Source organism: Azolla caroliniana, unplaced genomic scaffold (genome assembly GCF_043228905.1).
Source record: "Azolla caroliniana isolate FFs.n. ecotype wild unplaced genomic scaffold, voAzoCaro1.0.p SCAF_1, whole genome shotgun sequence".
Classification (NCBI taxonomy): Eukaryota; Viridiplantae; Streptophyta; class Polypodiopsida; order Salviniales; family Salviniaceae; genus Azolla; species Azolla caroliniana.
In genome coordinates this window covers 27,925,200-27,951,411 of record NW_028230436.1, presented here as the reverse complement: position 1 = coordinate 27,951,411, position 26,212 = coordinate 27,925,200, and the positions used below count along the sequence as shown (strand labels likewise).

At 37.8% G+C, this 26,212-nt stretch overlaps 3 protein-coding genes across 4 annotated transcripts; 2 read left to right on the top strand and 1 right to left on the bottom strand.

Annotated features, from left to right (window-relative positions):
* The first annotated feature begins 631 nt into the window (after window positions 1–631).
* Window positions 632–16,374, top strand: LOC147869414 (1-acylglycerol-3-phosphate O-acyltransferase-like). The gene is made up of 2 exons (XM_087329137.1): window positions 632–867; window positions 16,113–16,374. The coding sequence occupies exons 1-2, from the start codon at window positions 665–667 to the stop codon at window positions 16,354–16,356; spliced, it is 447 nt and encodes a 148-aa protein (XP_087185263.1). The 5' UTR covers window positions 632–664; the 3' UTR covers window positions 16,357–16,374.
* On the bottom strand, window positions 4,711–7,974 carry LOC147869415 (uncharacterized). Its single transcript, XM_087338465.1, has 4 exons — window positions 7,793–7,974; window positions 5,049–5,175; window positions 4,897–4,954; window positions 4,711–4,802 (listed from the first exon to the last, which is right to left on the bottom strand). The coding sequence occupies exons 1-4, from the start codon at window positions 7,882–7,884 to the stop codon at window positions 4,756–4,758; spliced, it is 324 nt and encodes a 107-aa protein (XP_087194591.1). The 5' UTR covers window positions 7,885–7,974; the 3' UTR covers window positions 4,711–4,755.
* A 189-nt stretch (window positions 16,375–16,563) lies between the features above and the next one.
* On the top strand, window positions 16,564–19,358 carry LOC147869413 (1-acylglycerol-3-phosphate O-acyltransferase-like). 2 transcript variants are annotated; one of them, XM_087329141.1, is made up of 6 exons: window positions 16,564–16,760; window positions 16,890–17,050; window positions 17,291–17,400; window positions 17,552–17,651; window positions 17,766–17,889; window positions 18,735–19,358. In XM_087329141.1, the coding sequence occupies exons 4-6, from the start codon at window positions 17,557–17,559 to the stop codon at window positions 18,849–18,851; spliced, it is 336 nt and encodes a 111-aa protein (XP_087185267.1). In that variant the 5' UTR covers window positions 16,564–16,760; window positions 16,890–17,050; window positions 17,291–17,400; window positions 17,552–17,556; the 3' UTR covers window positions 18,852–19,358. The 2 variants fall into 2 exon arrangements, with proteins under 2 accessions (XP_087185267.1, XP_087185270.1); XM_087329144.1 differs by having other exon boundaries at window positions 16,581–16,760.
* Window positions 19,359–26,212: the final 6,854 nt, after the last annotated feature.

The window sequence follows — 26,212 nt, the reverse complement described above, 5'->3', positions numbered from 1 at the left end:
GAGTTTCAAATGAAGTTCTCAATTCTTAATTTAGATAGCCAACTTGTGATGAATGTCAGGATCAAATAGGTAAGGTAGGGCATTCTACCATTTCATGTAACGACGATGTAAATTTATTGTTAGAACATGTGAATTGTATTTGGACAAAGCGAACATTCATATAATTAGAACCCAATTAGCTAGCAATTTAAAGAACGAATCAGTGAATTGGAATAAGCCTGCTTGGTGTAACAAGATGGGGAATATGTACATATTGTCGGTTTGGTGATGGGGGAGGCCTTTTTCTTCTTCTTTTGGAGGAGGAAGCGTGGCAAAGAAGGAAAACGCACTAAAACAAAAAGGCTTCCTCTTCTTCTTCTTCTGGCGGCGGCGGCGGCGTGGGGAAGAAGGCGGAGACGGACGGACACATACGGTGACGTAGTGCGTGACGCAAGCAAAAAGCCATTCAAACATAATTCAAAATTCAAAATAAATAAATATGTACTCCTTCCACTCCTGCCAAAACACACTCTCACAACTCATTCTCTCACTCATTCAAACACAGAAGCAATCTCTCTCTCTCTCTCTCTCTCTCTCTCTCTCTCTCCTGCTCATCATCTTCTTCGTGCACAGTTGAGCAGGAGCAACCAATCCAGATCTTCTTTTTAGATATAAATATATTTACATGTTTATGCGTGCTGGGATCAGGAGATCTTCTACCACGGTATTCAATCTAGCAATGGTGTCAGAAGCTTCTGTAGCTTCCTCAGTCGATTCGATCACTACTGCTAGTGGTCGTTCTTCGTCACTGCAGAGAAGTTTGCGGTGGACTCCAACCTCCACCAAAGCTATTATCGCATCAGAGCAACGTCTACTCTCTCTAGTAAAGTAAATCTTTCTTCTTTCCATAGACTAATTCTGTAGAATATGTCAGAAAACATGACGCTTAGAATCTCATTGAATTTGAAATGGAAGAAAAGAATGAAAATTTGATTAAAAAGGGAGTGCATCTAGAATCAATTTTTTAGTGAAAATAACAAAGCAAATTTAGTCAATTTTGAAGCAAAATTTTAGTGAAAATAACAAAGAAAATTTAGTCAATTTTGAAGTAAGATAGAAGAAAAAGAAAGAGAATTTAGTAAAATTGGATGAGAAAAAGCAAGTAAAAATTTGACGAAGAAACGAAAGCGAGGTTTTTCCCTGAAAAAAGGGACAAAGCAGCATCAAATATTGATTAAAAAACTAGGAAATATTAATTGAAAAGAAGTCAAGCGAGCAAGAGGCAAGCTTATGAATATCATAGTATCCATTAGAGAGAAAGTGAGACATCCGTTATTTGTGAGGTGTATGTTGTGTGCTCTATACAAGGAAGAAATTGAGTTGATCTAATGAACCTACACAAAGCTAAATAGTTTTACTGTAATTTCTAATGAATGTGGAAAACACAAAATAATTTGATCAAAATGTTAAAATATTCCTTGATCTAAATTTTCTGAAATGATTAAAGGTAAATAGTTTTACCGTAATTTCTAATGAATCTGGAAAACACAAAATAATTTGATTAAAATGTTAAAATATGCCTTGATCTAAAATTCTTAAAATGATGAAGTCAATATTTCAATGATTCATAGTTTAGAGGATGTTGGGTCCTTGTTTTGAATCACAAAAAAGTTTTCCACTTTAGGGTTATGAGCGTATTTATAGACAGGGGGAAAAAACCTCCTAAAGAGGGAAAAAAAATGTCCCTATGGTCCTAAGTGTGTTCACAAATCATTGTCCCAAGTCTGTTCACACACATCACTACCAAACTATGTCAACAAATCCCCCTTGGGAGTGATGCGGTGAACAAGGAGCTGGCACTCATGGTTAAGCAAGTGCCAAGCTATGTGGATAGAGATCAATCCACAAATGGGAGTAGGCCTAAAGCTTTGCAGAAAGCTTCAAACTTCTCCCTAGGCATAGCCTTTGTGAAGAGGTCTACAATGTTCTCATGTGTGGGCACATAAGCCAAACTGATCTCTCCAGCAAAGAACCTTTCCTTGACATAGTAATAATGCACCTCAATATGCTTAGTGCGAGCATGGAACACAGGGTTTCTCGCAACTACCATTGCTCTTTGACTGTCAGTGAAGATGGTGGTGGCAGAAGACTGACCAACACCCAAATCAGCTAAAAGGCATCTAAGCCACACACACTCAACGGTATCTGTGAAAGCTGCCCTATACTCAGCCTCATAACTGGAAGTGGCCATAGTAGGTTGCTTCTTGCTCAACCAAGATATGCAAGAGCTACCAAGCATGAAGCAAAAACCACTCATGGACACACGTGTCATAACATCCAGCCCAATCAAAGTTAGAAAAAGCATGCAGGTCTGGCTGTAGTGATTCCCCCCTTGGGGTAAAACAATCCAAGTGACCGGGTACCACCCAAGTAGTGAAGGATGTGCTTAACTACTTGCCAATGCTTAACTCCTGGGCAATGCATGAACCTGCTCATCTGAGTGACAACAAACTGAATATCAGGTTGGGTTATGCATAAGTTAATCAAACATCCAACTGCCTGCTGATAGAGAATAACATCAAATGCATCTCCAACATCATGAAGGCTCACGTAAACTTGTCTCCATGGGATTGGCAATAGGTTTACAATCTTCAAGGCCAAAATGATGCAATAATGTCTCAATGTATTTCGATTGACACAAAGCTATTCCACCATCAACTTGCATAAATTGAATGCCCAAATAATGATGCAAATGTCCCAAATCTAATATCTCAAAAGAGGCATGCAAATCAGCCTTAAAGACAGCAATGTGTTTCTCCTTGGGACCAATGAGCAACATATCATCAACATACACAACCATGATTCGGAATTCATCATCAGCACGCTTAACATATAAGGCGCTTTCAGTTGGACTATTCTCAAACGCAAATGCAATCAAATAGGCATGTATCTTTTCATACCAAGAACGTGGTGCTTGCTTCAAGCCATACCTGCACACTTTGTATTTGTGCCCTTTCTGCACAAAACCATGGGGCTGAGATACATACACCTCGTGAAGATCACCATTTAGAAATGTTGTTTTAATGTCCAATTGATGTACATTCCAACCACGATGAGCTGCAATTGCACAGATTCTACGAACATTAGTCATACGGCAGGTGGGAGCAAAGTTCTCATCAAAATCAATGCCTTTTTCTTGGGTATAACCATAGATTGACATATTCGCATTCGTCGGGTTTCCCATTCGAATGCAAATGAATACGAATACGAATATGTGGTCAAGTATTCATTTAACTAAAACAAAAAACAAAAAAACTTTGTCTTTTTTAATTTTCTAGGATAAAAAAAAGGAACTTAGACAATAAATAGGGATAATAAAAGAGGGACTTGGGGATTTGTCATTACTAAATTTTTATAATAAATGTATAACTTATAAATTATAAGTATTTATTTTATTTTTAATAAATAAAATAAAAGCTCATTAATTTCTCACTTTTTATTCCCTCAAAATTTATGGATATTTTTATTTTGACATTAAAAATAGTACTTCAAACTAATCATATATTCAAAGTTTATACTAATCATATTTGTATAGTAAATATAAAAATATTCGTTTTTTAAAAATTGATTAATTAAAATAAGTTTCATAAACTCTCTTGACACTATAATCTATTAATGAATAATTGTTCTTTTTTTGGTAAAATAAATTTATTTAAATAAATAAATAAATATTTTATATCTATTTTGCAAAACAAATGGTTTTTTAATATTCTTAGGGCCATTTTATATTCTCGAATATAGAGAATATTGCGCATGGAGAATATCACGAATATCACGCATGTGTCAATCTATGGGTATAACCTTTCGCAACAAGCCTAGCCTTATACCTGTCAACTGTTCCATCAGGTTTACGCTTCAGCTTATATACCCACTTAGTGCCAATAGCCCTCTTGCCAGGAGGCAAGTCACATAAAGACATATACCAGTCTTCATAATAGCTTCATATTTTGATTGCATAGCAGCCATCCAATTTTCTGAATTTTGTGCTTCATCAAAAGAAACTGGCTCATTCTCATCACAAAGACTAGAGGCAGCCATAGCATAACAATCTGATGCAAAAGAAGCACTATGAGAACCTGAACGAGTATGATATGACAAAGTAACATCTAATTTGCTATCTTGCAAAGTTTGCAACAGCCATTTAGGCACAGTCTTTGCCTCCTCTATATCAGCCCTCTCATTAATAAATGCATCATGTAAGTTTGCATCAGAAATAGAATTATCTGCATCAGAAATGGAATGATCTGCATCATTATGAGTAGCGCTCAAAGGCTGAGAAGGTGCCTCAAGTGGGCCAACACTTAGTTGTCCACTTGTAAAAAGAGGCAACAAAGTGTCATACACATCTCTGGATCTAATTGATGTCTCCTTAGTACATGAAAGAAGTGGCTGAATTGCATCCTCCACAAAAATAACATCACGGTGTTGTGAAAATCAAGTTTCCTCAACTGATATTGCTTTCTTTCACCAAATGTTGATTCAAAGTTACATCCATACATCTTCCAAGTTTCTCAATCTTATTAGATCTATAAAGTAGATGAATGTGAGGTGAAGTGAGCCTATGCATTCCAGACATGTTAACTTCTTCATACCACTCCATACTTTTACTACAATCCCCACGACCTTTGGTCAGGATAGGCTTCACATATATGCCGCATATATGCTGCATGATTTGAAATAGACTCAACCATGACTGAATAATTGACTAAAATAGACTCACTTGTTGACATCTGGATGATATTGCCTCGCCAATTTCCGATAAGCTGGAAAACAAATCAATAAAACTGTGTCACTTTTACAGGCCAATTAAGCCTTCCAAATATTTGCCAAGAGACAATTAAGACTTCCAATACTTACAACTTTTGATTTCTGATTTGCTTGTAGTTTTTGACACACCAAGAATGTTGTAATAGTCCTAAAAATAATAATATAAGCTTTTTTGAAGCTCACCCATGAGAAATGCACTGAGAATGTAGTTGATGAATGAAAAGGAATAGTCGTATCCATACAGAATCTGCTCGAACAACCAGCCTTGAGTTCCGACTCTTTGACGTCGGTTTCTTACTAATTGAGATTCTGAATGTCCTGGAGGCAACCAAACCTCCAAATGACCAATTGCAACAGTCACTGTTTAGTCTGTTTAAGGAGAACCAAACAATAGCCTTTTATGGTTATTATTTTAATACATAAAAGCATATCAAGTCATTGTACATTACCTAACTTTCATAACAAAAATATTAAGTTCGCAAACAGCTTGCTCTAATAGTCAATAAAAATATATATTAGCTTTCGATGTGTTTTCTCCCAATCTGGTTTATGGCCTGCCTAAAGTATAAAGCTTCAAAGTTTTACATTTGGCTTGCATCTTATAAACGGATTCAAACATCAAAAATGTAAAATTAAGACAGTGATTATCAGAAAATATAGCATAAATTAAGATAGATCCCTATTGAGACAAATGGAGTTGAAAAATATTTAATTATTTTAATTTCAAGAGTGGTGACCCCCAGGTCCTAAACATACAAGGAAAAGACATATGCTCTTCTCTTTAAAACAGAGAGCTTGAAAACCCACTTCAAAATACCAACAAAACTTTGAGATTGACTAACTTGCAATATCAGTGCAATACCATAGTTAGAAAGATTCAAAGCAAAAAACGATTCAGCGCAATCAAGAGGCTCTTTCACATTGGCCTCACATCAACTCCTGCGTAGCGTGTAGTATCCAAAAAAAATAGAGTTTGAATGGGCTATAGGTATAGTAAAGAGAGTCTACACAATACTCCAAGAGATACGCTGACATATCAGTAGGATATAATATATACAAACCATATCCATATAATCTACACACCAAGGCCACCAGAATTCAGGTTGTGTTGTAGACATATTCGTATCCATCAATCTTAAACTTGACAAAGCATTCTTGTTTCTTCAAAACAATTAGGATTTTGGATCTCAACCATCAAGGGAAAAGCTGAGCAAAGCTCCTATGCAAACTGATCTCCTTAATAAAATTATCTTCTCATCTCCAAAAATAAACACATGCATCTTCATACATCATTATGTTGCCACAGATGATAAATAATAAAACATCCACAGAACAAGAGATCATTCTAAACAGTGAACCTCATCAACTGGATTCGAACCATGCCACCTCAAAGAATTACACATTACACCTGAAAAGCTGAGTGACGCCCCTATGCAGACTGGGCTCATTGATAAGATGATCTTCTCATAAACCTCCACAAATAAACGCATTCACCCCATGCATCTTCGAACTAAATCATGAAGTTGTCACAGATTATACATAGCAAAGCATCCAAAGCACCAAAGATCATTTCAGACAGTGAACACCACCAAAATGAATTGGAACCATGCCACCTCAAAGAATTACAAATGAGGCGTTTGAAGCATTGAGGCAAATGGTAACAACAGAGCACACAGAAGGATCATGGTATTCACATGTGAGAAAGTAATTCAATACACAATGGCCTCAACATTGAGAAGTTGCCACCTTCTCAATATTGCACACCTCTCCAAAATTATGAAAAGAACAAGGTATGGTGGTAAGGCCTATGGAAATCTACATACAAAAGACTTGGCTCACAAAGGGAGCCACTTCCCTCAAAGACAGCTTATTATGAAGATCATTTCAGAGGATGGATTCATACAAGAACTGAGGTACATGGACATCTATGTGCGCCAAAGTGCTCGCAAAGAAATAAACCAACTCAGAGTTCTCTTCCATCAACTAGAGATTGAGGCAACACAAACACTTCGCATACCTAGAACTGAAAGATTTTGCAAATTATATGAAGCAGAGATCGAAAGTGAGGAACATTTTTGTACAGATGCCAGATTTTAACCACATCAGAGAGATGTATGCTACCCTCTATGTAGAATCCACCGTGTCCAATCCGCACAAGGAAATCCAGGCACTTGTTAAAAAAATTCATAATGGCATTTCACTGCATCGACCAATGTTGGATATGAAGCCCAGTCACCATTACTCTCGTATATATAAGCCATGCACTTCATGTTCATAAACCATCCCAAAAATAATTTCACCACATGCACTAAGATAATGAAGGGTTTTTATTTTAGTTTTAGTATGAATAAAATGAGTTCGCTAGTTTTTGTAATCACAATTTGTCTAATAGGCTGTTTTTGGCCTCTAGTAGATATTGATATATCTTTCCTCCTTCCTTCCTTCCTTTATATCTCTGGATATACAGATACAAACCATTCTCCCATTTCATCTCAACTACTCCACCTCTCTCTATCTCCCTCTTCTTTCTTTCGATGAACCACCGAGAAGGTTGAGCTCATATGTGTATGCTTCATTCATACATGGAGACTTTGTGCTTCAATGTATGAATACCCCTTCTTAGGAAGGAGACACATATCAAGAACACATGTATACTCTGGTCCCATAGGTCAAAATTGACCTCTTTCTGGACGATAAAAATTCTAATTCTAATTCTAATTCTAACTCACTCAATATTCATCATTTACATCACAAAGATAATGAAATATACAGGTATAAATCATTCTCTAGATTTGGTTTTGCCCTATTCACGTATCACTCTATTCAAAACGTTGAATTTACACACACACACACACACACACACACACACACACACACATATATATATATATATTCTAACTAAACTAACGAACGAAAAAAAAAAGAGGAAAGGAAAGATCAAAATGAGATAGAGATGAAAAAAGAAACTGATAAAGAGAACCCTGACCTAGCTGTGTAAAGAGGCGGTGTCGAGGTGATGCAAGGGAAAGAGGCGATGGGAGAGAAGTCGAGAATCGTCTGAGGGCGTTGAAGAGCCATGGCAGCAGCAGAGGTAGAGGCAGAGGAGGAGACAAGTGAGGGAAGAGGAGTAGAACAAAGAGAGATGCAAGAGAGAGAGAGAGAGCGAGAGAGAGAAAGAAAGAAAGAAAGATATATTAACGTCTTCTAAGGCCAAATTTGGCCCATGAGACAAATAGGTTACAACAAAAGATGAGTGTTTATCCAATCATCAAAACTAAAAATAAAAGAAAATAGCTTAAGCTAAGAAAGTTCTAGTAGTGTACAAAACTTTGCACCAAGCCTAATCTCATTTCCACCCAAGTCTCTCAAAAAGAAGTGGGAGGTCAAAAGTTTTTGGTGTGGGTGTGACCCATGGTCCCGATGCATAGAGTGCCCTAGCCATGGCTTCTAGGCGGTGTAGTTCACGTTCCCTTATTTTCTTTATTGCTTCTACATCTCGTCGAGTTGCTTTGAAACCCGGCATCCGAGGGCGTTTGGTTCTTCTTTGATTTTCTGCTTCATCAAGGAGAAGTCCGAGTGGTACAGGTGTGTCGACATTCATTGTCTCCCCCTGTTCCTGAAAAACTTCATTTGTTATATGTTGGTAAACATTAGCAACATTATTATCAACGTTTTGTAATTTGTTCTCTCTGTGGTGTTTCAATTCTAAGATGTATCTACCTAATTTCTTTATATCTAGTGTATCTAATAGTTTAGGGAGGGTGGGAGAGGAACCAAGTATGTCTTGGTATTTTGCCCTTATCTCGGCATAGGTGGGGCATTTGCATGTAAAATGGTACTCATCCTCTATCTCTATGTGGCATAACCTACATATCCTTTCCTCCCTAGGGACTCCATTAGTACGTCCATTCTCAATCTCAAGTTGGTGAGATGATATTCTAAGTTGACCAATGGCAACCCTTAGTGCATGTGGTAAGAATACATCTAGATATTTTGGGCGCGTGATAAAACCTAACTCAGAGAAGTGCATAAAGTGTTCTTTATAGTACGACATTTTAGATGGGAGTGGCTCTAGTGGGGTGAGCCATTTATACCGGGTATAAATTTGCCATATTTCTTGGCGTATTACTTTATTACGGTCCTCATGAGAGAGTAAAGTGTTATCATTCGTGTGGTCGTACTTGAGGGGGGGGAGGTTAGTAATGTCTAGACCGTTGGCAAGAAGCCAACTCACCATCATGCCATACCATGAGCTAGTATAGCCGGACTCATACAATGCTCGAGAAGCCTTAAAGGCTTGGTGGGATATTCTATCAAGTGGTTGGTTATGTATCCTGTGTATAAAGACTACCAGTTGAAAAAGTGCTTCTACTAACATAGGGGGTAGAGTGAACTCAGCCCTAATAATGTCATGTGGGATCGACGATTTGCTTCGGAGTTGGCGTGATAACATCATCACCAATGGTCTCTCTAATTGCGTCCACATGAAAGATGGTAGTCCTGGGGCCCAAACCGCTGATGCATACATGAGAGAGGGAGTCACTAATGAGTCAAAGAGCCACCCTTTAGTTCGTGGCTCTTGGAAGTATGCTTGGTGGCATTGTCTCTCGAGGAGTGAGAGGGATGCATGTCCTCTTGTAAGTCTATCCTTCGCTGCTTGTGTCATCGAAAATTTACCTGAGCGGGCACTGAAAGTGACTCCGAGATAGACATATGATCCAACCACCTCAACTGGGCTATGGGAGATAGTTAGGTGACACTTAGCCCTAACTTGGGCCGACGTGTGGAAGATAAGGACTTTAGTTTTCCCTAGATTCACTACCAATCCTCGTTGTGTGCAAAAGTCATCTAAGGCATTAAGGTGCCTTTGTAGGTCGTGTTCGGATTCAGAGAGCAAAACTATGTCATCTGCATAGAGCAAGATACGCACCTGCGTATCTCCAAGGACTACTCCATTGCCTCCCTTACGAGCAATAAAATCTGTGATCTCATCAATGTAGATCCCAAAAAGAGTCGGAGATAAGGGGCAACCTTGTTTTACACCAATAGTGCTAGTGAAACTATCGGATATGCCGCCTGGGCATCGAACACACCCGGACACTTGTTCATATAGTGCGTAGATGGCCCAAACCATGTCATCTGGTATCCTCAAGCTCTTAAGCCTATCAAACAACCGCTCTCTAGGGACCGTGTCAAAGGCTTTGCGGAAGTCCACAAAACAACAATATAGTTTCTTCTTGCGAGCCTTAGTCTGGTCAATTAAGCATCTAAGTGTGAAGATATGGTCAATAGTGGAGAAGGCTCGTCTAAAACCGGCCTGTTCAGGTGCACGAAGATTTAAGGTCTCCATATACTCGCTAAGCTCTGCCTCCATTACTGCACCATATAATTTAGCAAGGGTATGACCTATCATAATGGTCCTATAAGTATTTGGGTCCATGGGGTCCCCCCCCTTATGTATGGGGGCCACTGTGTTCATGGTCCATTGTGATGGAAAACCCTCTGCAAGGGCACGATTGAAGATTAGAGTTAGTAAGGGAGCTAGGCACTCTCTCGCGTATATGATGTGTTCTGCTCGCAACCCTGTGTGGTCCATGGACTTCCTATGTTGTAATTTCTTTATGACCTTCGTGACCCTAGAGGTCGTGAAGAGTGTCCCCACAGTAGGTCGGGGTGTGGAAGGCATTGGAATGGGTGGTTGGTTTGGGATGTGGTAAAGTCTCTCTGTATAAGTGTGCCAAGTTTCGGGATCTTCGATGGGTGTTTGTGGTCGTGGTTCCCGTAATCTCTTCCATGCAGTGGCACAATCGTTACTCATGAGCATGTGGTAGAGTTCCCAATATTGGGATGCCTCCCATGCTCGTCTCTTACGACGTGTCATCTTGCGCATTTCTTTACGAGCTTGTACTGAGGTAATACTACCACTGAGTTGCGATATTGTAAGTTGTCGATGTAAGCACCTACAATCCTCATCATACCATCTATTTTGTGGCATAGATCCTACTTTACCTTGATTGGAGTGTTTCGTGTATGGGAAGCTGCTAACCGCTGCAGAATGAAGGATGTGTGTGAGTTTCGTATTAAGGCTCTCTAAAGGTAGGGAGGGATCAAGGGAGGACAGATGGGCTTGAACATGTCGAGCATATATGTCAGAGAGCTCATGTGTGAAATGTATTGTGATGTCATGGCGTGGTTGACTAGAGTTGGTGACGTTAGAGATATCGCATTTTATCTCGAAGTATAAGAAACTATGGTCCGCGCCAATAGGACATGGGGCCACTCGGAAGGAGTTAATCATGTGGGTGGCTTCAGGGCGTCCTATTAGATAATCGACTGTGCTTTCCCCTCCTCCATGTGGGAAACATGTGAGCTCTTCCGAACCTGGCCACTTGGCTAAACCATTATATATGACCATCTGGTGCCGACTACCGAGTTCGAGCAAATGATGGCCAAAGCTCGTGGCGTCTGCACCTTGATCCTTTGATTTACGTGTGGTGTCTATGTCTGAAGGATCAACATTTACCATTTCTAGGTTTCTATTCATTTGAAATATTGTGCATTGTCGGGATTGGGTTCTCGCATTAAAGTCTCCTACAAGGAATACTTCGCCTTGGGAAGAATATCGGATTATGTCATCCGATAGAGGTTCATATGGGGAAGGCCCATGTGGCACTCCGTCATCAACTAATCTCGCCTCGCCAGCCAGATTATAACGAGAGCCTTTTGGGGGGAAGTAACAAATGGCGAAAATTACTGCCTTGTCCTTGCTTGTGGAGACTTTCACCCACATAAAACGAGCTTCTGGGTCAGTGCTCAGTATTTCTATCCTATTATGTAGCTCCCTCCGAAACAATATTGCGACACCTCCAGATCCCCTGGTAGTGCATCGACGTGAGGTTTGTCTAAAAGCCGACTCCCAACGAAATCCTTCGACTCGTGGGAGTCCCCTATTTGGGCTTTGGTGTGTTTCTACTAGGCAAACTATATCTGATTCCTTTAATATCCCCTCTAGGCGGCCGGGGTGTGTCCAGAGTGCGCCGTTACAATTCCATAAGGTCATCCTAAGTGTGTTTTCTGTCACATGGGCCACACGCCGTCAATTAGTAGTGCGATCATTTAATTCCCGAGATGCCCTCCTCTGTTTCCCTTCTATTTATCATATATTCCTTCCTTCCCATTGGAAAAATGCCCTTCTCATTAGACTTACCCACTCTCTCATCCGTGTTCTGCAGTTTGTTCAAGAAAAACATTGTGTAATAAAACACTATTCGAGTGACATGCTGAGATAGATCAATTTCCCACCGTATGCTTTGTTAAATAGTTTGCTCTTGTAAGTTCGCCTATCCCATGACATGCTTAGAGAGATGGATTCCCCACCATATTATATGCTAGTAGTTTGGTCTTGTATTTCTATCCCACATGTAGCTTACAAAAAGTTGTCGTTTTCAAGCGCATGAGCATGTTATGAGAGGTTGTAATACACCACAAGTTGGAAAGCCTTCATATTTATTTAGTATGACTTCAATTTCTTTGGACAGGCACTATCATTTCCCCCTTCCCAATGCTATTTAAAATTTATGTTAAGCATTCTATCCACTTCACAAATGCATGCTTTTGTACATAAAGGTGTTCGAAATGTGTGTTACAAAGTTTACTTCGTACAAACTTTAACCTTTAATCCACCCATCAATATATCATATAGAACTTTCAATGGATATCAATGTTTGTTAATGAAATGTACAATTATGGGAAATTCTTTGCCATGTGAACCAAAGTGACAGCAATCCATGTCAATAGAAATATAAGGTCTGCCAAATTTTGGAGATTCCCTTCTATATACACTCATGACCACAAAGCACATCCGTCACTATGTGTGGATCGTGAGGCGGAACCACCGGGGTTATGGACTGGAAGGAATTAGAGCTCACACACACAACACGATCAAGATTTACACATAAGACACATAGGTGAAACAAAACATTAGTTTATTGCAAAATAATAGATTCTTTTATAATATAAGAATCATGTTACAATGGGTTGGATGTGAATATGAAGGATTGTTTATAAAGGAAGGGGAAAGAGAGGTGGAGAAAAGAAGAGAGTGGAATATAGAAGGAGTTTCTTTGTTGATGATGCCTCTTGATGTTGTTGATCCTTCTTCTTCCGCTTTCCAATTGAGTAGAGCTTCTGCGTTCCTTCTCCCTCCCCCCTTCTTCTTAAAATGAGCTCTTATTATAGGTTTAGGATTTCTTGCTTCCTTTCTTCTTCTTCTTTCCTAAAAATTTGTCTGTATGAGTCAAGTTTCTTTTTATCACTATTTCTGTTCCGTAACGTCAAATTTGACATGCAAGATATTCTTAGAAAGCTCTTTCTGTTAGCTTTCTTATGCATATTTCATTTTCTAATTTGGACATTGGACGAGGAAATTACGAGCTTTTTACTCGACCTTGCTCCTCATATCCACGTCTAGCTTTTCTTTTCCCATCTTTTTCTCTACTTTTGTCTACTTTCGAAAATCGCTTCTAACTTTTTATCCTTTCATTTATTACTGTAGCTGATTTAACAACATTAGTTTATTTGGACTACTATTTTATTCTCTTTTGAGGGTGGTTTCGCACTATGTGTTGAACACATCACGACAACGGCTAATGAGAATGCGTTTAGACTGTTGATGATATAGACGATAGCCTTTACTTTCAGAACTATATCCTACAAAAATACATTTCATTGTTTATCATCCAATTTTTTGCGTTGTTGTTTAAGCACTAATGCATATGCCAAACAACCAAAAACACGTAGATGAGCAACAGATGGCTTTTGGCCATGCCAAGCCTCATATGGAGTGATAGTGCAACGCTTTAGTGAGACACTTGTTAAGTACATATGTTGCACACATGACAACCTCAAGCCAGAAACTATGTGGTAAAGCTTGACGTTTGACCATACACCTCGTCATTTCCATGAGTGACCTATTCTTTCTTTCAACAATTCATTCTGTTGAGGTGTATATGGCATTGTACACTGATTGTTTATCCCATGTTCAGTAAAAAATGCATTAAACTCTGAAGACATATACTTCCCCCCTTGATCAGAACAAAGGGTGTCCATTTTACATGCTGACATATTTTCAACCAAAGCTAGAAATTGTTTGAAGCGCAGAAACACTTCAGATTTTGCCTCCAATGGATATACCCAGGCATGCCTGGAAAAGTCATCAATGAAAGTCACGAAGTAAAGATAGTTCCCAAGAGAATGTGTTTGCATAGGACCACAAACATCACTATGACCACTGAACCATCTTTTGGAAAGGATGAATGTTGCATTTTGCCCAAAATACAACCTTCACAGACATGCTTCCGAGGTGCCTCAAGTTTGGGCAAGGAGGACACCATTTCAGATTTTTGCAGGCGAAGCAAACTTGCCAAATTCAGATGACCAAAGTGTGCAGGCCAAATCTTTGCATCTGAAATAGCCTGAGAATCTTGTATTGCACATGCTGAATCATTTATAGATCTTTCATAATCTATGAGCTTATACGGTCCACGACGTAAAATGCCAGAAGCAAAAAATAACATCGCCATTGGACAAATCGTGAATTGTACACTTGTCATCAACAAATTTAACAACCAAGCCAAGCTTGGCTAATGCTGAAACTAACAACAAATTTTTCTTGATCCCTGGCACAAACAAAGCATTTGACAAGGTGAAAGAACTACCATCAGCAGTAGTTAAAATGATCTTACCAACACCCATAATTGGATAAGATGAGTTGTTGGCGCATGTGATAGTATTCCCTGTAGGGGTAGGCTCCAATGAAGTGAAGAAATTGCTTTGCGAGGTAATTTGTTTGCTTACCCCACTATCGAAGTACCAAACATCTGATTCTACAATAGACATACATTGTTCAAGTGAAGATGGGTCAAAACTGCAAACAATAGTAAATGCCCATTCTTCATTCTGTACAAGATTTGCAGACTCTGTTTTCGGTGTAGAGACTTATGCAACAACGAGTCCTACTTTTTTCTTTGCCTCTTTTGCCGCCAATTTTGGATAGTTCTTTATAATATGATCAATTCCTTTACAATAGTTTTTGTTTTTGCACTTGTTTTTTTTCATTCACTTGTGAAGTATTAGCAAATCTCTGGTTTCTAGGAAAGCTTGATCTGCAACACGCATAATAGACCTGTTTTGCCTAGATTGATCTTCCTGTAACAAAACAGAAACTAACTCCTCAAATAATACGACATTGGGATTTCCTTTCATCATTAAACGAAGAGTAGAAGCAACACTCTGATATGAATCAGGAAGACCATTTAGAACAGTCTGCACAAGTGAACTATCGGGTATCATTTCATCAGTAGAAATTAATTGTTCCTTTAAATCTTTGATTTTCGTAAGAAAGTTGTCCATAGAATCACCTTCGTTCATGTGCTCACTCTCCAATTATTTTCAAAGATATAAGCAACATGAGCCTCATTTCTTGGTTGGTACAAAGTGGTAAGAGTATCCCAAGCATCCTTTGCTATCTTGCAAGAGCGAATATGGGTAATAATGGCATGTTTCACAAACAAAGCTATCAAACCATGTGCCTAAGCATCTTTGACATCCCAACAAAGTTGCTCTGCATTTGGTACAACAGAAATTGCAGCATGAGCATGAGTAGGATGATCAACATCCTCAACAGAATCAGTACCATCAGCGTTTGTGTTCTCAACAACAGGACGTTTTTCAACCCCCTGAACCACATTCCACAACCTTTTTACTACTAATACATGGCGCATCATATAAGCCCAGAGAGGGTATTTTGTTCTATCCAATTTATCCTCAACAACAAACATCTGAAATACATGATTGCTCTCAGCCATGGCCATTTACTGAACACGTTTTGATGCAAAAAATGGTCTGCCGAATGAATAAAAGGGAATAACGTACCTCTTTGACTTAGAAGATCAACCATCAAAGAGAAAAGGAAACAAATTTGATTTCTATGTAGCAACCGCATAGAAGAGGGTTGTAGGAATGTCGTAGAACACAACTGAAACTGCGCAGAGGAAGAAAACACGCGGAAATTTGTTTTGCAGCAACATGAAAATGCCACCATAGATGGTGCAGATTCCTAATACCGGAAATAATTTTTAGAGTACTGAGGCATTTTTCTATCATTTGAATTCCATGATATTTTCAAATTTGGAGGTCAGTTTCTAAATAATGCTGTCCATTTCAAGGATATGCATCTGCACTCTGTTTAGGTTATAATGGCACTGTGGTACATATTGACATCTATACACATTTTTGCTGTCTTTCAGGACTCCATATGTTCACGAACAAGTGGATATTGGTTCAGGACCTTCTGGAAGCAGTTTGACGTGGTTCAGATCCGTCAGTCCTGAGACACAATATATAAACACAGTTACATTTAAAAATAAGTCGGAAAATGCCCCGACTTTGGTTATGCTTCATGGCTATGGAGCATCACAAGGATTCTTCTTCAGGAACTTTGATGGCCTTGCAAATCACTTTAATGTGATTGCCATAGATCAACTTGGGTAAGTACCACTTTTCTTAAATCTATGTAAATCAATTAGATTCCCAGTTATTTCAGAATCTCAGGTTTGTTATTGACACTTTTCTTTGTCATTCTTAAGGATAACTAAGAATCTCAGTTAAATAAACTTTGTTTCTAGAGAAACTTCTTGTGTTTCCATACAGGTTTCAGTATAGTATTGTCATGGAAATCATATGCATGTTTTTATACGAGATGTATGGCTATGGATAGGATGATTTAGTCGTTTATTTGAACGTGATTATGGATACAATGAAATACTATATTTGCAGAGACTGATGCATGGTTCATTGATTCTTTGGAAGCATGGCGAAAAGCTAAAAAACTAGAAAAATTCATTCTTTTGGGTCATTCGATGGGAGGCTATGTTGCAGCAAAGTATGCTTTGAAGGTGAGGAAGAATCCATAATATAACTGCAAATGGATTGTGCATAATCTTTACGTTTTCTTGGTCCATTTATGGGCACAGTGCTCTACGTTATATAGGTCATATTTGTTTTTATTATGCTCTTTTTTGCAGCATCCAGAACATGTGCAACGTTTAGTGTTGGTTGGTCCAGTGGGTTTCTCCATTGAGTCAGATGAAAAGTCAGAGCAGCTTCTCAGGTTCAAATCCACATGGATGGGTGCTATAATTAGTCATCTATGGGAATTGAACTTCACCCCTCAAAAGGTTATTAGGTATGAATAATAACCTAAAAATTTAGAATCACGTGCTTTAGCATAACATTAAAGTCATTGCCTTTTAGGGCAAACATTATGGTTTCAACCTAATTGGTCATACAACCTTAAGGTTGTGGAGCTCCCACAACCTGTACCTTTATATATTTGAATCTTAGAATTTCAATAAGGGACAGCATTCACATAGTGTATTGTTTTGGATCATATTGCAACCTGAGCCTTAGATTTTGGTTTCCACAGAATTGCAGGTTGATGGGGACCTAATTTGGTAAGGGGCTACACGAGCAGAAGGTTTAGTTCAAGGTCGCCTGGTGCGAGGTTGAGTGAAAAGGAGTCTGTCTTGCTTTCAGGTTTCTTTCTATGCTAATGTGGAAAACCATGCAACATCAATTTAGTATATAATTCTTGAGAACGCTAATGTAAAAAAGCCCACAACATCACATCATTGTTAAGATCATAATGGATTAAATGAATATGATCCCGCCCATTCTCTAAATGTAGATTATATGTACCATACCTTGGCGGCTAAGGCTAGTGGAGAGTTGTGCCTCAAATATCTCTTTGCTTTGGGGGGTTTTGCGAGGAGCCCACTTGTACAAAGGTTTGCATCATGAAAATGCTTTACATGAGACACATCTTTGATTAAGTTAAGAATTGAATCGTATTTTTGGTCTAAACTTAATGCTCTATTGTTTATTTTTTAACTTTGCATCAGCGCGGCTGATTGGAAAGTTCCAACGTCATTCATATATGGTAAAGAAGATTGGATGTATTACAAAGGAGCCGAGGCTGCTTGTAGCAAAATGACCGTTCCTCATAGTATACTAAAAATCGAGAAGGTATCTGTTTTTGCTTCTATGGTTCATATTGTTTTTGTTGAAGCAATCATCATAGAACAATTCTACTATATGAGAGTAGTCCATGAAGAAAGGAGAAATCCAGACAGTGGTTCAATTAAATACTGGTTTGGCTTCCCCCCCACAGCTTGGCTTTGAGATGACAGCCTTACAGAGTCGATAACCTTATGTTGGTAGTTTGTTATGTTTCCTACAGGAATTTATAGATGGACAGGTTGATAATATCCAGCTTAGAGATTTTGTTGCATTTTTGCATTCCCTATGGATTTGTTTTAGTGAAGATCGACTTGCTAATGTCAGCGTTACAGTTTTCATAGAGTTTTGTCACAGTTTCAAAAGTATATTTTTGATGAATATTTCCTCTTTCCTTGTAATGTCACCTTAGAGAATGCATAGAGTTTTGGTGATAGCTTATATGTTACCGACATAAAGTTAAAGATAAAGCTCAGCGTTCTCATTTAAAGATTCCATAGAGTTTTTGCTGATAGCCAGTTATGTTTTTCTGGTAGAAATATAATGGATGAAGCTTATCTTTGCAATGTTAGCCACATAGATTTGAGAGTTCGGTTGATAATAATGCACAATCTGCAATGTTTGGTTGATAATATTGGTATAGATGAAGCTTGGTGGCTTTGCGATGCGAGACATAGAAATACCTTTTAGTTTTGTTGTAGCATAAATCCAAAGACGAAGCTTGGGGCTTTATAATGTGAACCTTAGAGATGTCACCATGTTTTCGAGATAGCTATTATTTGTTACAGTCAGAAATTGATAGGTTTTGTTTTGTTTTTCCTCATAATTGTGCATTGTTCTTTGTTGTTGTTTAGGGTGGACATTTTGTCTTCCTCGAAAATGCACCAGCATTTCATGCGGCTGTCCTTCAAAGTTGTCGGGAGTTTTTGAAGGATGGAGTAGAGAACGTTCATGAAGATGAACGTTCATGAAGATAATATTGGTATAGATGAAGCTTGGTGGCTTTGCGATGTGAGACATAGAAATACCTTTTAGTTTTGTTGTAGCATAAATCCAAAGACAAAGCTTTGGGGCTTTATAATGTGAACCTTAGAGATGTCACCATGTTTTCGAGATAGCTATTATTTGTTACCGTCAGAAATTGATAGGTTTTGTTTTGTTTTTCCTCATAATTGTGCATTGTTCTTTGTTGTTGTTTAGGGTGAACATTTTGTCTTCCTCGAAAATGCACCAGCATTTCATGCGGCTGTACTTCAAAGTTGTCGGGAGTTTTTGAAGGATGGAGTAGAGAATGTTCATGAAGATATCGAGAAGGTTTTATGAGATATCCTGGTGTCTCTTGTATCAATAGAAATTGTATAGCAAATCATGAAATTATTGATGGCCATTTAGATAACATACATTTGAAGCATGTATATAAACATTTATTCATTTATCCGGGTCCAAATAAAATTTATATTATCTTCCTTTTCTTTCAACATCCTTGCTATGCCAAGTTTTTTTCTATAACATTTTTAAGATCGTGTTAAAATCGATGGGACTAAATGGAAACATGTAGAGTATATTGTCTAACGCATTTCCATAAGAATGTAAAACCTGATGTAAAATATTGATGTCTACCTTCATTCTTAAACAGCAATTCTGAAAATGATTCATTATTGTTGTTGTTGTGCAAATGACAAAAATTCAGTAATACCATAAAACTTAAAATCTGGTATATGGTACCATGATACAATGATAATAGGAAGGTATATCATGACCATGTGAACTTAGTTTCCATAATCATATAAAGTACTAGGAAGGCATGATAAGTAACAATAAATTTAGCTTTTTCCACAACGAAAGAAGCCACATTTCCCATCTTCGGGGGTGAATGCATTTTCTTCCTTTGCATGGTACATAACAAGTTTTTGTGCTTCTTTGACTTACTCTACTTGGATCTACTATGCAACTCACCAAATTCATATTGAATGCTCATGTTATTTTATTATTGTGTCAGTGTGTCACTACACATCCAACAAAAAAGGTATATCAATAATATTCACCTTGTATTCCAACTCATTAAGGTAAAGGGAAACCAAAACACAATTGATATTGCACATGATCAAAGAAAATTAAAGTATTTGATGCCCAACAAATAGATGGACGTTTTTTTTACTAGAATTATTATTAAATAAGTGGGTTGTTAGAATTATTAAGAGATAACATGATGCTTTAGATGGAATTGTAATGGCACCAATTGTGGATAAAGACATGGCCAAAGCACGACGTGGAAGCATTGGATCATACATTATGTTAAATATTTTGAACCCCCAAAAAATAATTGTCAATAGATTTTGTTTATTTGATTGAAACTTTTGAATTCAATTTCCCTTGATTGCAAATGTAGTCATTAACCAAAGTTTCAATTTTCTAATAACATGTTATACCCAAACATGCTTCATTTGCAATGACATAATTTGCATGCAATGACAATAATTGAGCTAACAATGAATGAAACCGTTAATAAACAAAAAATTGTATTGATGTACAAATTGCCGAACTCAATGTTGTGCAATTTGTTTTTTGTATTCAAGAAACAACGCTATTAGCACCAAATTTCACAATATGTCAATATCCTAATTGAATGGAGTATAAATATATGGATAGCTGCAAGTAAGCACACAAGATACTCGATCCCATGGTCTAGCATAGAAACGATAAAGTTCATGTATCTTAAAGTTGAAATAATGTGGCACATATAAGGCTATATGTACATTAAGTCAATAAATATGTGTCACGTCTTGCATTTGTTATTTGTTGTGATTTGGGTCATATTACTAGCTCTCAAATGGAATATATAAAAAGAAATAATAACTTTACATTTATAGTCGAACATTGTTTCTTTTAAGGCCCAAATCCAACAACACAATTTTGCTTTTGTATGTGTTTTTTATTCCACTACTTCTATCGTGAGGTAGAGGTTGGTGATTTTCTAAATTGGACATGGTTTGCTACTTTACCCTACTCTTTTGCCTCATAAATAATTTATGAGAGAAACCATCTTTATGACTAACTATTGCATTTGCGCTATATTTATATGACAATGTGGTCTAACTTTAGTTTGACATATAACATAGTGACATGGAGGTTGGATAACGTGAGACGATGGCATGGTTCATTTATTTTACCATTCCTTTTACAATCTAAACAATGAGGATGCTTGCCTTTATGTTTGGAGGTTGGGTTCTCACTAGGCTTCAAAGGTTGCGAATAATTCTTTATCATTTGTATGAGTTGATTAAGTATGTAACCATGTTATGTTGTAATTAAAAAGAAAATATAAAGGGCCTAAGAACTCTTTACCTTCTTTACTAAATTTCAATCTTTAATTTAATGTTGGTGATAAACTTTGTCACCATGTTATGTTGTATGGAAACAAAGAAAGTAAATTGGCTCAATTATCCTTGTTCTTCTTTACTAAAGTTTACGTTACTTTAATGGTGCAAAGTCTCATCTCACATATTTAGCTTCAATCTTAAAGAGGATTTGCATAACAAGAACACATATGGCATAACCTTGAGTGATATGAAAAAACAACAGTGTCAAGTGTTAAGCATCTTGTTGAAGACAACATGCCCTTATAATGTTGGATTCACCTAAGTATAAATTAAAGTTAATCAACATGATTAATGGCTGATTTACCCAAAGACACTTTCTATATTATAGTTTTTGAATTTACTCCCTACATCATGATGATTTCCATTCCATATTACAATTAGCGTACAATGACCCATGCTTACATGGGTTAGAAAAGTTGATATTATGGGACAATACATGTCCCTTTGGAAGAACCAATAGTTCCCACCCTTCCATATCCTATTCTTACAAGTTACAACCACCTCTCTAAGACTTTTGTATTGCAAAAGTATGTTCGTAATAACTCAAGCATGAGAGTGTCTAACTAATCCTACCTACATTTAACACCTTTGCATGAATGTGGGATAATTCTTTGAGAGCGGATGAACCTCCAAATAAACTTTCTTCAAAAGATCTTTGTCGTTTTCTCTATGTTCATCAAATTGCTAATAGTTATATGAACAACCAACTTGGTAAATCCTCGTAGTAAAAACACAATTGAATTACAAGAATTTGATAAGTATCAAGTTTTGACAATATTACGAATTATATTTGGGCACATATATTTCTGAGTCCCATGAATAGTAAAAAACATAAAAGTACTCCAACTAAAATAAATGAGATTTAATGGTGAAGTTGTATTCAATGCACCACCTCCCAATCTCATAGAATCCGTTGGAGCTTAATCTTGATTTTGCTCCATGGGGAAAGCGTCAACATGTTAGGTTGATCTATCACAAAATCAACTCATACCTAGTAAATCACACAAAGATGATGGCCCTTTTCCAAATCGATCACTTACGAGTACCCCAAAAAATGTTGCCAACCAAGGCTAATGGTAACTTCAATGACAATAATCATATGTTTGTCTTGATGCCTTGGGAAAGTTGTTGACCATCACCCCACAAATTTGTAGGAACTCACCAAAGCTTAGGAATCCTTGACAAGTGAGTTCTTCATTTTTAGCAAAGTTTTAGATGTGAAGCTTCGAGAAGTGAACCTTGTTGTGACTTACAATTTGTGGATGGTAAAAATTGCTAAGCTATCGCCACTTTGTTTGGCCAAGAGCTTCTTTAACTTGTTTGAGGATGCAAGAGCTTTGATGTGATCATACAAGATATGGAGGATAAAATCCACCCAAAAAATACATTGCATGTCTAACAAAGAAGGTACCAATGAACCTAAACAATGTATAAACATAGTCAAAGAGTGTTACGAATCTATTACTAATCAATAGACCAAAATAAAGTAAAAGAAGGAAAATAGATTGAATCGAAGAACCCGTTCCACCCGTTCCACCCCCGAGCTACGATCTAGACATAACCAATCTACCACCGATGTCCCATACTGTCGGATATTAGGATGACTAATGCCTTGGAAGAGTTAACACGATCGTCGAGACGAAAGCCTAGCCCACACCATCAGTGTCTAAGACAACAACCTTCCGACGTAATGTCCCTATGAGGGTAGCTAAGCCTCATATTTATACCTATCCCTAGGCCCCTTGAATAAATGTGTCTTTCTAAAAGACTCCCCCATTCATTGGTTGTTCGAATCGTGATAGTGTATGCACCTATCATTCCTTCTATCCAATCACATTAGTTCCTTTTTAACATTAGTGAATATACCCTTCACTTATGTAATATTAGTGACCTACCCTCACCTACGTTATTTGTACACAACAAAGAGGAAATCAATTTATCACTTTTGTTAGAACTAGATCCTAATATAAGCATATGATAAGGAAATATAAAATAAATAGATAAGAGAGGAAAGAGAGAGAAAGAAAGGTGTTGATCTACCCGATCACCTCCGAGCGAATGGATCAAGATGGACTCAAGCCTTGATCGACGACCCATACCACAAGTTGTACCTGGTACTGGCGTGCTCGCTTCAAGAGTTCATCACCACGAGGACAGAGTCTCGATGTAGTCGATAATGTGTCAAATGATGGTAGCTAGGCCTCATATTTATATCAAGACCTAAGGCCCCCAAGCAAGTTCACACTTGGCCTTAATGGGTTGTCTCAATCGCAAGTATTAAAAGTAATTCTTACTCTCATTTAACCCTCACACTTTATCCATGTGTATAGAATACTACAGTACAATCTTACCACGGAATATTATATGGTCATGACCGTAACAACTTTGCTCAAACAAACAATGTGGTTGAGCCAAGCATATGGTAGTCAAACTCTTGACATAGTGCTTCAACGACTACAATCAACACAACTAGTCCTTTTAAAGCCTTAGTGATCTTTATATAGTTGGGGTTATAGGGTTCACACAAGTTTGAACAACGAGCCGTTTAACTTAGTGTGTCTTATTTAGAACAGTCTAAAGGTGCCCATGATTGAGAGTCTTCAAAGTCCATCTAACTACATGCATGAACTTTATATACACATAGGAGGTGTAGGCTTCTATACATCCAAGAAACTCACCTCCCACCTAATGGGGTTGTTATAGTATTGGGTTTTTGTGGACTGCATTAGCAAGTTTGTGATCCAAATCGATCCACTATATTGGTGGAAGTGGGTGGCAAATAAGGCCTTAATACTTCAATATTGGTGTATGTTGTGTGCACTTTCCAATTGTCATTCACATTATTGTGTGAAATGTGACCATAAGGGTCTTGAACTAGGGAGGTGGGGTTGAAGATGGCATCCTTGGAGTTTGTTTCAGTTATATGTTCAAGAGGGTATGAAAGTGTGCACCCAATTTTTACCCCTTTCGATAAGCATGGAAGCCCTTGAGAACTTTCTTGCGAGAATATGTGTGTTGATGGGTGCATGAGTATTAAATTTCCATGTGTTTAATGAGTGATTGTATGGTAATAGTGTGCCTATTGACGAAGTTGTGTGAATGTGTATTTGTTTCTTGCATGTGTGTGTATGCATGCACTCAATGTGAATCCATGAGTGTGTGTGTAATTTGACAATATTTATGTGTGCGTGTGTCTTATTCAAAATGTGTACATGAGATAACTTGTATTGAGTTTTAATTTGCATGTGAAATAGGTTCTAATGCGTGTGTCAATATGTGTGCTACCTATATGTTTGAATGTGTGAAGTTGCACATATGCCTAAATGTGTTGTTGTTTTAAACCATGCTTATGCACACAAGTATAAGGCATATATGTGTTCATTGTAACAATGTGGTTATGGAGGGTTAGTTATAGAATTTGTGTCTTTGTTAGGAATAGATAGCTAAAATCTTTGTGCGTGTGAATGGGCACGTAAAAAGGTGGGTAGCGTGAGTCTAGTTTCATGTAGTAGTGTTAGTGAGGTAGGTTAGGTAGTGATGAGGCTTGATATCAAGATCTATTCATCTGCAATAGCGAGTGGTGTTGCTACCATGCAACAATGTTGTTGATAAATAGGCTGTCAGTGTATCCACAAGAAACATGTTGCTGCTCAAGTGTCAATATAACAACATTGTTGCATTCTTCTTTGAGCTCAACATATCAATGATGGAGTTCTTTGAGTCCTATGGTAGCCAAATGTCCATTATGGAACTCATCGAGTTATCATCATGGTGGATTTTGTCAAGTTCTCTTCGTGGTGATTAGTCACAACTACAAGGAAACTCGTTTCATAGAAAGACCATGCCTAATTATAATAGAAATCTCCTTTGTGGTTCTATATGAGATCTTTCCATTACTACTATAACTGATCACATCTTAAATGTTGCCAAGTTCTCATCCTTTCCCCTCAAGGGGTACACTACCCAACCCTTCCTTCTACCATCATTGGAAAATGTAATGATGAACCACAATCCACCTAATGACTAAATAGACATAAACTCGCACACATAAGAATGACCTAACTGTACTAAGTTGGTGAATTCTATATGTGTGTTGTGGGCATTCTTCGTTTACTATCTAGCTGTGAAATGTTTGCAAAACTGAACGTGGGGATATGATCAAGTGGATGGATAACTAAAGCTTCACAACACCATCATTTTGGTTTTTGATGTATATCCAATCTGCCATGCCGTAGTGGTTATAACCGCTATTGATTCATCAATGTTAACAAATGGGACATGTGGAGTAGGCGTTGCAATGCAAACTTGTTGCCCCTTCTAGGCACATGAACATAGTTTAGGATATTCAAGGACCATTTTGCAACCACTGCATGACATCTCATCTCATCCATTCGGCCCACTAATAATAGGCTCTTTATCAATTCGTGCATTTGATAGACTTCATGTAGTGTAAGTTGCTTCCCATATGCTAACTCCAAAGCTACAAAGTTATGGAATCTCCTAATTGTATGCCTTAAGAGATGGTCTAGTGTATGTGCACCTTCGTGCCACATCAACTGTTGTGGGCATTCTTCGTTTACTATCTAGATGCTAAATGTTCGCAAAACTAAAAGTGGGGATACGAGGTAGCTCTATGTGGCATCTGATGGAATGATGCACCTCAGTCCAATGAACACACACGCAATACCTCATCCATCAGGAGAACGTCTCTCGTTGTTTGTGTAGAGGAAGTTTCCAATTCCTTAAAACGTTCCATTCACTTTGATAAAAACATCGGTATTCTCTTATCCTCATCGAGGGTAGGGCCAATCATACAACTCCCTCAACTCCCTAAGGGCTCGACAATCCTTCTAAAGAGTGACTCTTTTGGTGGTAGTTATAACATTCCATGCGCCATCATCCAGGGATTGGTTTTGCTTGCATGAAGACGAATATGTTCCGCCTCTCGACCT

Coding starts and splice junctions, on each gene's coding strand:
- LOC147869413 (XM_087329141.1), top strand. CDS start 17,557: ATGTACCATACCTTGGCGGCTAAGGCTAGTGGAGAGTTGTGCCTCAAA. Junction 17,652..17,765: donor AGGAGCCCACTTGTACAAAG/GTTTGCATCATG, acceptor ACTTTGCATCAG/CGCGGCTGATTGGAAAGTTC. Junction 17,890..18,734: donor GTATACTAAAAATCGAGAAG/GTATCTGTTTTT, acceptor GTTGTTGTTTAG/GGTGGACATTTTGTCTTCCT.
- LOC147869415 (XM_087338465.1), bottom strand. CDS start 7,884: ATGGCTCTTCAACGCCCTCAGACGATTCTCGACTTCTCTCCCATCGCC. Junction 4,955..5,048: donor TGGTTGTTCGAGCAGATTCT/GTATGGATACGA, acceptor TATTATTTTTAG/GACTATTACAACATTCTTGG. Junction 4,803..4,896: donor CAAATCAGAAATCAAAAGTT/GTAAGTATTGGA, acceptor TTTGTTTTCCAG/CTTATCGGAAATTGGCGAGG.
- LOC147869414 (XM_087329137.1), top strand. CDS start 665: ATGTTTATGCGTGCTGGGATCAGGAGATCTTCTACCACGGTATTCAAT. Junction 868..16,112: donor CGTCTACTCTCTCTAGTAAA/GTAAATCTTTCT, acceptor GCTGTCTTTCAG/GACTCCATATGTTCACGAAC.